General features: G+C 33.4%; 2 protein-coding genes across 2 annotated transcripts; one reads left to right on the top strand and one right to left on the bottom strand.

The window, feature by feature from the left end:
* Nucleotides 1-248: 248 nt before the first annotated feature.
* On the top strand, nt 249-5,385 carry LOC126372947 (serine/threonine-protein phosphatase PP1-beta catalytic subunit). Its single transcript, XM_050018862.1, has 7 exons — nt 249-511; nt 1,742-1,873; nt 2,118-2,333; nt 2,465-2,656; nt 2,805-2,956; nt 3,254-3,388; nt 4,210-5,385. The coding sequence occupies exons 1-7, from the start codon at nt 463-465 to the stop codon at nt 4,306-4,308; spliced, it is 975 nt and encodes a 324-aa protein (XP_049874819.1). The 5' UTR covers nt 249-462; the 3' UTR covers nt 4,309-5,385.
* Nucleotides 4,595-6,780, bottom strand: LOC126372951 (uncharacterized). Its single transcript, XM_050018868.1, has 3 exons — nt 6,573-6,780; nt 6,226-6,432; nt 4,595-6,108 (listed from the first exon to the last, which is right to left on the bottom strand). The coding sequence occupies exons 1-3, from the start codon at nt 6,683-6,685 to the stop codon at nt 5,784-5,786; spliced, it is 645 nt and encodes a 214-aa protein (XP_049874825.1). The 5' UTR covers nt 6,686-6,780; the 3' UTR covers nt 4,595-5,783.
* Nucleotides 6,781-9,349: the final 2,569 nt, after the last annotated feature.

The raw sequence follows: 9,349 nt of genomic DNA, 5'->3' as shown, positions 1-9,349 counted from the left end.
GTCTATGATTTCTTATTATGACACGTTACAATTATGGCAACACTGAAAATGAAAACAACAAAATTGTTTATGAAATGCTGTTTCCGGTTACAATTTATAGCAGTCGGCATGCATTGCCATGTCTATCCTACCAACCCAACCGTCCAACCGGTACAGTCTGCTGGACGTTAAATTTGGCCTGTATGATATACTGTACCCGTCGTGTGTTTACACCTTTACTTGTTTGAGAAAAAAGAAAAAAGAATCATCATAGAGTGGTAATATTCTCTTTGCTCATCATCAGGAATCATTATTACTTCAGTCCATACGATTTATTTTGCGTGTGAAGTTATATTGTTATTTTTTTCGACAACTAGTTCAAGAAATATAGCAGAAACTAGAAAAAGCTCTATAGAGTGTGGTATAGTGCATGTATAGTGAAGATCCATGAAGTTTTTGACGTAAATTATTCGTGTAGTAAATATGGCTGACGAACTCAATGTTGACAGTCTAATTCACAGGCTTTTAGAAGGTAAAGATCAATTTTATACTTATTATCTGGTGCAATTTCTATTTTCAATCCCATGATCAATACTATGAACTAATGTATATATGTATACTACGTTTCTAGTTGCGTAATTATCACTTGTGTAGGAATCGAAACGTCAAACTCATAAATAAATCGATTATCCTCAATTCTTATCTGATTCCACTTTGATGTACCTACACTGTTTAGAAGAATTGCAGATGACTATTTTCGTCATCTGATTGGAATGCGCTTCATATTCTCTCGTGCTCGTATTAGCCGACCAACGCGATGGTTGAGCAACAATGATGTCAGATCATATTCCATGGCAGATTCCATGGGCTACATTATGTTTTGTTCGCATTCTATAGTACTTGATTTAGTTTAAAACATGTTTATTTCACTTTATTGTGCTGCTTTTTGATGGGTTACATCAGTATACAGGCTGCAGCAGGAAACAGCAAGGCGGAAAGGGAAATTGAAAGACATCTTTTCTGGAGAATGTATGGTTACCTCCCAAAATTATTGCCAGAGTATCGAGCTAGATTCTTGTCTATTTTATTTTGCCTTTATTGAATGCCCACATCCATGGTTCACTGCCATTGAATCCTAAGAACACTTAATACATTTAAGGTTAATATCCTTACTCTTATTCCAATTGCAATAAAAATGGTCTTAGGGCCATGTCCTCCGTTTTGTTATAGGTACTAGACACATTTTTCATGCAAAATGTGTGCCATACAGGAATGAAATTGGCATTGAGAAAAAAAAAGTGTCATTACTAAGTAGGATAATTACATGCCTAATTATAACAGTGTACAAAACTGTATCAACAGTAGTGAAATATTTATATCACTGTTATAAATGTTGGAAAAATATCTATTCAGTTGTATAAACATTATTTACCCCTATTGTTCTTACAATTGCATCACCCAGCATGTAATTAAACCTTTGAAAACTTTGATCTTGACTTTTTCTCTATTTGTTTGCTTTGGTTGTTAGAGTCATTATAAGATTAATTAACTATAATAAATGATGTATGCTAGGCATTGTTATTTCATTACTTTAGCATGTCTTTACTAGACAATATTCTTCTGTTTCCACTCATACTTTTATGATTTTGTTATATATTGTTTTTGTGCAATTATGCTGCCTCTGTAATAAATACTCTTTTATATTATGTCTGTATTCCTTTTGTGGATGGTTGGTAAATTGTTTGTTTATTAACTTATGCAGTCCGAGGATGTAGGCCTGGCAAAACGGTGCAGATGTCAGAGTCAGAGGTGCGGGGCCTCTGCACTAAGTCCAGGGAAATTTTCTTACAACAGCCAATACTGCTGGAATTGGAAGCGCCACTCAAAATTTGTGGTAAGAAAATATTTTGAAACAGACTACACATACATTACAGACACAACAAAACATGAAACATTAAAAAATATTAATCCTCTTCAACTTTTCAAATTATGGCTTCTGGTCTGCTAATTCATTTAACACATATTTAAAAACTTCTTTATTTTATCCTTGTGATTCATTAGAGTTGGTTACATATTTCTGTTTGTAAATATAAGTATTTACTATTTTGCTTTTAAAACAAATTATGCTGTATTTACAGGTGATATACATGGGCAATACACAGACTTACTACGTCTCTTTGAATATGGTGGCTTTCCACCTGAAGCCAATTATCTCTTCCTCGGCGATTATGTAGACCGTGGCAAGCAATCCTTGGAAACCATTTGTCTACTGCTGGCTTATAAAATCAAATATCCTGAAAACTTCTTCCTCCTACGAGGCAATCATGAGTGTGCCAGTATTAATCGCATTTATGGTAAGTTTACAACAGCGGTATTGATTACAATCAGATCTGATTGACCTTTTCAATTAGCACAGCTGTGTCTGAAGATATTATGTTTGTTATTGTACTTGTATGGCTTCAGTTACATAAAATAATGTGAACAGGATTTTACGACGAGTGCAAACGCCGGTACAACATAAAATTGTGGAAAACCTTTACTGACTGCTTCAATTGCCTGCCTATTGCCGCCATCATTGACGAGAAGATATTCTGCTGCCACGGTGGCCTCTCGCCGGACTTGCAGGGCATGGAGCAGATCAGACGGATAATGAGACCGACTGATGTCCCTGATACAGGTGAGTTACACACACTATAAAACTCTAAAATACAGTACCTGTTTATTGGTCAAGTTTTACCAATAAATTGTGTGTGCACAAATATTTTATTGTAATTATAAATTTGTACAATCATCAGTACGCAACTAACATATTGTTATAATTACAGGTTTGCTTTGTGACCTGCTGTGGTCTGATCCAGACAAAGATGTCCAGGGATGGGGCGAGAACGACCGCGGAGTGTCGTTTACGTTTGGTCCTGATGTCGTCAGCAAATTCCTCAATCGACATGACTTGGATTTGATTTGCAGGGCCCATCAGGTAGTTTAATTTATTATTGACTTGTGCGATATGAGAATTATCGCACCTGGTTTTCCTGTATGCAATACATCAATCACACACAGTTGAGGAAACTTACATGGGTTTAATATACTATATTGTTTAGTATCTTGTATCTCAGACTACTTATTATCTAGTGATCTTATCCACATCAGTTACACACATTATCTGGCATCTTACATACTGTACATAACATAGAGAAAATCGAGCATGTAATTGGTGTTTTATTGGTGTGTTTTCTCTTATTCTGATATAAAAAATATATATGTATTTACACAGGTTGTAGAGGACGGATACGAATTCTTCGCAAAGCGTCAGCTGGTGACATTATTCTCGGCACCCAACTATTGCGGCGAGTTTGACAACGCTGGCGGCATGATGTCTGTCGACGAAACACTAATGTGCTCGTTCCAGGTAGGTTCACCGGCCACAATCCATTGGACTTATATATTACATCTCACTAAAGTACTACTCTGTGCTATTTTGATTCATTAGAATTTCAAAACGTAAGAAGTTTGTATTTGTTAGAAACATGTAAATGGGGCCAGAAGATTTACAGGGTTGTTTTTGTACAATAAAATAGGAATTATTATTGCCAGTGTCTACCTATGTTTTTGTAATAAAGTTGATACAAGTAGTATTTTGTATTTGCTACTAGCATATTTTCACATATTGCGCTGTTTAAAATAGTAACGTAGATTTCTATTTGTATTGAAGTTTTAGTGTATCATTGTAAGTATGGTAATTGGAGATTCCATTAGTGCAAACTAACTTGGCATTACAGCCTAAAGATTAACATTAAAGAGTAACAAAGCTATTTTATTTACAGATACTAAAACCGTCTGAAAAAAAGACCAAACATCAGCACAATGGCATAAACAGTAGCAAGATGTGAAGTTATGCATTTTCTTTGAGTTGAACTTTTCTCCAGTTATTAAATGTTCCAATAAAAAATACTTTTTTAGAACTTTGTGGTTCTTATATCAAACGTTTTTTAGTAAACTGGCAAATAAACTATTTATTTTTAATTCTATCTATTTATTACTTTAATCAATATTACTTACGAAATATAATTAATAATGATTTACGATTGTTAATGAGCCGAAAGTGGGATTCCTTGGTTTTGTTTGAAAGTAATTACATTTTCTTTTTATTTTGCTTCAGAATTACGTGTAGGTAGGCCAAATTATATTCAATTAGTGTTCAAATGCTAGTAAAGTATTAATTTTTTACAGATTTTAAAGCCATCTGAAAAGAAAGCTAAATATCAATACAACGGCATAAATAGTGGGAGGCCTGCCACACCACAGCGGACACCACCTAAAAAAAAATAACTGGCGTTTGGGATCCAGTGTGCTGCACAGTGAGAGGAATGCTACAAATAATTAATTATATTGTGTATTATAATTATTATGTGTTTAATATGGTCGTGAGGCAGAGCCGTACTCAGAGCCGTAACTGTTGAAATTATTTATCAATTGCTTGTGCCTTCTTATTTATACTTTATGATTAATGTGAGTGATATTAATTTATGAGTTTAGTTCTAAAGATAATAAAAATCGGATTAGGACCAAGACATGTTCGGCGACGTCTCATGACTCATTGCTTTTTCGATCCCTGATATAATAACCAACGCAGCCTTTAGTACGGATTGACCCTGTTACGTTATTGTGACCTGTTGAAGTTGTAGTCAAATTGTTTTGTTATTTTGAAGAGTTTGAGGTGGCAAGCAGAGATGCGGGCATTGGACACAGAGCGTCGATACGTTTTCATACTACTATTTATTTAGTTGTAGTGGATCGGAAGCACATTCGCTTTATTCTGTAACTAATGTGCCTATAAATGTTAAGTATGTATAGGTCGGTATAAGTGACAGTAATTGGTTATTGAAGTTTATTTTGAATTAGTACCTATGTCGAGATTGTTTTCAAAATTGAAATAATCGTCAAAAACTTGATGATGATTAGATTTTATTTCTTTCAACCTTTATGAATTTAATTCTTTTGTGGAGTGGCCTAAGACATGATTATTATTACTTTCACCTAGATGTAAAATATTTAGTGTTTATTTTGGTTCTAATAATCATTAATCCAGTTAACTTGGGAGTGGATTCCCCAGTGAAATTAAAATAATTATGCACTCAGTATTAAATACACCACCAGAAGATTGGCATGATCTCCATATTGAGGCTTTTTCTTCACATTAATTCTAGAAGTCTGAATGGAATGATAATTTAAAAAGGCGTTAGAAGCAGTGTAGTCCTCGCAACAATAGTGCAATTGCTATTATTATAAATTATTATATAAAATATGCAAGTTTTGCATTGTACAATTTTAATTTTTTTAGCTATGTTAACAAATAAATGTCAAATAATTTTCATTGAATAAATATTACTATTTAATGTAAGAGAATTATTTTTGTTTTATTTTCGTTTGGGTATGCATTTACAGAAAAATGAATGTTTTTATCTTCTATTTTTTGTCATTAATGCTAAACAAAATAATTACTTATATCATATTCTTGTGATTTAATTATGTATTGTAAACAACTATTTTTTCAATTACATAGAACTAAACTTGATCTTTCTTCAATTTTAATTGTATAAATTAGATAATTGTATGCAGCAATATTAGATTTAGTGATTTACTACTGTCAGTATCACTTTAAATTACACTTTATTTATTCTCTATTTACATCTACACTAGTATTTTACTGATATCTAAAATTGAGTTATTCTTTTTGTTGTACTTTTTCTCAAGTGTGTACAATTTTCTGAAATATAAATTTTATTCAATAATTGTTCTAAATTTTATTCATCAATTTCCAAATCTGTCTCATTCCATTTAATTTCCTCAACATCTATTCTGGGCGGCACAATAGTTGATACTAGGTGCTCATGATTCTCAAGTTTTCCATTGATTTGGGATACAAAATCTTCATTTTTCTTTTGGTATTTTTGGATATCCATTTGTAAAACTTTCAAATATCCTCTTTTTGCAGAGAGGGTATTTTTCAGTCTGTTAACTCTGCTCTCATATTCCTTAGCCAATGATTCCAGTAGAACTTTCTGTTTACGCAAATTCGCAACATCACTGGCTTTTAGTTGTGCTTTAACATCACCAAGCTGTGGCCTCCTAAAAATAACATTACATAGGTAGCATGTCAATATAAATCTAGTATTATGACAATGAACAAGTCAAATAACAAGCATTAATTTCAACTAATTCTTAGTTGATATAACTGGAACATACCATTGGATTTTACCAGCATTTGTCTCAAATTTTTCCTTTTGTTTTTCAAGTATTTGTTGTTTTAGCGCCATGTTTTCATATGTCCACATTGAACTTAACTCTTGAACCATTTCATCGAAAATACCTTGCTTCAAACAGTTGAACATTGGTACCCATTTTACTCGTCTCAGTTTGGCTTTAGGTACAGTTTCAAGAAAGTCTTCACATCTGAAAATATTGGAAATACGCTACAAATATTACGACTCATCAAAAGGCTGATGTTGGTAAAATCCCTTATTATCCATAATTATAGTTAATTCAGGATCATAATAATAGAAAGACCAATAAAAACATAATGAAAAACTTACTTCACAAGATTTGCAATATTATCAAGTTCCTTCAATATAGTTAGATTGTCAAAAACCATTTCTCGGTTACTCATATTTACTTCACCACTTTTATCTTCCACTTGTTCACCCATATTCAGTTCTAATTTCTATAAAATTCGAACACTACGAATACAACACCGAAATTGAACGCTTGGATATTCAATTTTCAAAATAAAACCGTCTGTCAATGTCAGAAAAAAATATTCTCGTTGATAAGTTAATAACCAATAGAAAGCGTGTATCTTTGTGACGTCACGCAGGACAGCACGACAAGCGTCTTTGTTTCCGTTGTACAATTAAAAGTTCTGCCTGCATTGTGCCTGCAGTTGCGTGCGATAATTCTAATATATTTTATCTTTGCAAAAATACACTAAACATAACGCGATTATAACACACATATTATATTTGATTATCATTTTGGTGTCGGTCAAGCTATTCCGAAAATGATACCATAGACAATAGATACCTATCCAACATGCTCGGTGTCCGTGGCACGCAGCCACGCACGGCTACTATCACTATCACATGGCTAGCCCGTGTGACAGCGGCCTATTATTATTTTTTTAATCTTGTGTTAAGCGTGTGCCATTATGGTGTTTTATCGTCAAGGAGCTCAAGGAGGGACCAAGTATTTTTAAGTACCGTAAAACGGGGTAAATAGGAATGGCGGGGTAAATTGGAATAAAACTCTGCTTTTTCTAAACCGCTCTGTTACTGTCATACTATTTTTGATAGGTCAATACTTTTTGTATTTTTGAACGAACCTACATTTTTTGCTATTGGCTACACTGTGAATTTAATCGAAATAATCAGGATTCACCTAAAAAAACCGTTTCAAAGTGAGGTCTTCCTAGCCCCGTAAAAATTGTACTTTTTAACTTCAGGTTTTTGCTATGTTTTATTTAAAAAAGGGTTGAAATAGACTTGTTATTATTTATAATAGTGGATTGTGGTTTAAAAAAACGTAAAACTAAGTAAATAATTGCTAAATTTCACTGATAATATTAGTTTTTAGTCAGGCACTCGTTTTTAGATTTTTTTAGGAATAATTGGAACGCAACGGGGGGAAATAGGCACATGTACAGGTATAATTGGAACGAAGTAGGGGTTACTTGGTTTGACTAAGGGGTAAATTGGAATCTCTAAATAGGGTTGTCAAAAATCGAATCCACCTAATTCGTGAGTAAAATGTAGGTAATCTATGTTATATATGATGTAATATACACGTTTATACCTATAGGTAAACAGTTATAAATACCATGTTGCAGTCGTAAACAAGAAAACCTCTTATACCTTTTTTTTACATTTTCTTATTTTCTTTTTATTATTTTTTGAACACAATTGCTCATAATTGATCCATAATAATACCGATTTTGGTGTAGTATTTTTAAAATTTAATTTCTCGAAAAAGCATGTGTCCCATTACGCACTAGTGCGGTAATGACATTCAAAAAGAGAATAATTCCTACTCCGAGTAAAAAAGTTAATACAACTCATTTAAAGAATAGATTTGAAATTGGCGTCCGATCGCATGTTGTTTCGCTCACACACTGTAGATAGCTAAATAGTGTGAACGAGAAACCATGCGCGCAGACGACATTTTTAAATCTATTCTATAAATGCGCAAGTTATGCGTAAAAAAGTTATTAAAGAGGAAGAATTTGGTTGTCAAAGTTGACACCTTGACCCTATCGAACGGCGACATCCATTGGGTATTGGCTATAATATATTGAGATACAGTGCAGACAAAGTCGCGAGACGCCGCTAGTAAGAACTAAAACTAATTGTTTCAACCCTATTGAAAATTCCAATTAACCTCTCTGTAGGACCTATTAACCCCGTGTGGGGTAAATTGGAATCCAAGCGACTTTTTATTGATTTTCTTAAAATATGACGTTAGTTTGGGAATTTAAAGCTATTTATCATCAAGAAGAGCTTATGACACATCTTTAAGATAAAGAGTTGCATAGCCTATGACTTACGGAAGTAGGTCAAAATTCCAATTGAAAGTGAAGATTGGACCAATTTACCCCGTTTTACGGTACTTTTTTGTATTTTAGGTTAGTAGATATGGATGTAAATTTGTCCTAAATAAAGTTTATTTTATTTAATTTTTATTTTTTAAATCTAGAGACGAGGAGAATTTGGCAGAAAAATCGAAAACCACACATTTTTATTGAAAGAGCGCGAAATTAGAATTTCAGAACAATTCAGAAGCATTGATTCCTAAACGTTGTGATAAATTCATCAAGATAATCTCATCTATGGATAATCCTTAGTTACGTGAGTTATATTAATCGCGTAAAAAATAACGCATCAATATCACAGCGGCAGCAATAATGTGGGTAAGACCTGATTTAGTGTTTTACCCGAATGCAATTTTATAGTCTTTGTATCAAAAATAACATAATGATTACGTAGGTACATAATGATTACGTATGTTATGTACCTCCGTTACGTTACCTAAGATGTAGTACAGATTGGCCGACAAATTACGCTGTTCTGTTCACACGTTGGTGTGTTTCATTGCATTGACCGTGATCCGTGAAGGCTCGGCTAACGTGTGTGTACTGTACAGTGCACACTTTATTACACGTAGTATGATAAATTCTGTAGGTACCTACTAATATTACTTTAGCCTGAGGCGCGATTTATATCGAATCCCAGCACTGGCTCTAATCTAAACCACTGAATTGGTTGAATTTGTGTCAGGTTTAGGTTCAGGTCGGGCAATAAGGTCGCCCCCTATTAGGTAC

This window comes from Pectinophora gossypiella, chromosome 15 (genome assembly GCF_024362695.1).
Source record: "Pectinophora gossypiella chromosome 15, ilPecGoss1.1, whole genome shotgun sequence".
NCBI lineage: Eukaryota > Metazoa > Arthropoda > Insecta > Lepidoptera > Gelechiidae > Pectinophora > Pectinophora gossypiella.
This window is presented reverse-complemented; position numbering and strand designations above follow the sequence as displayed.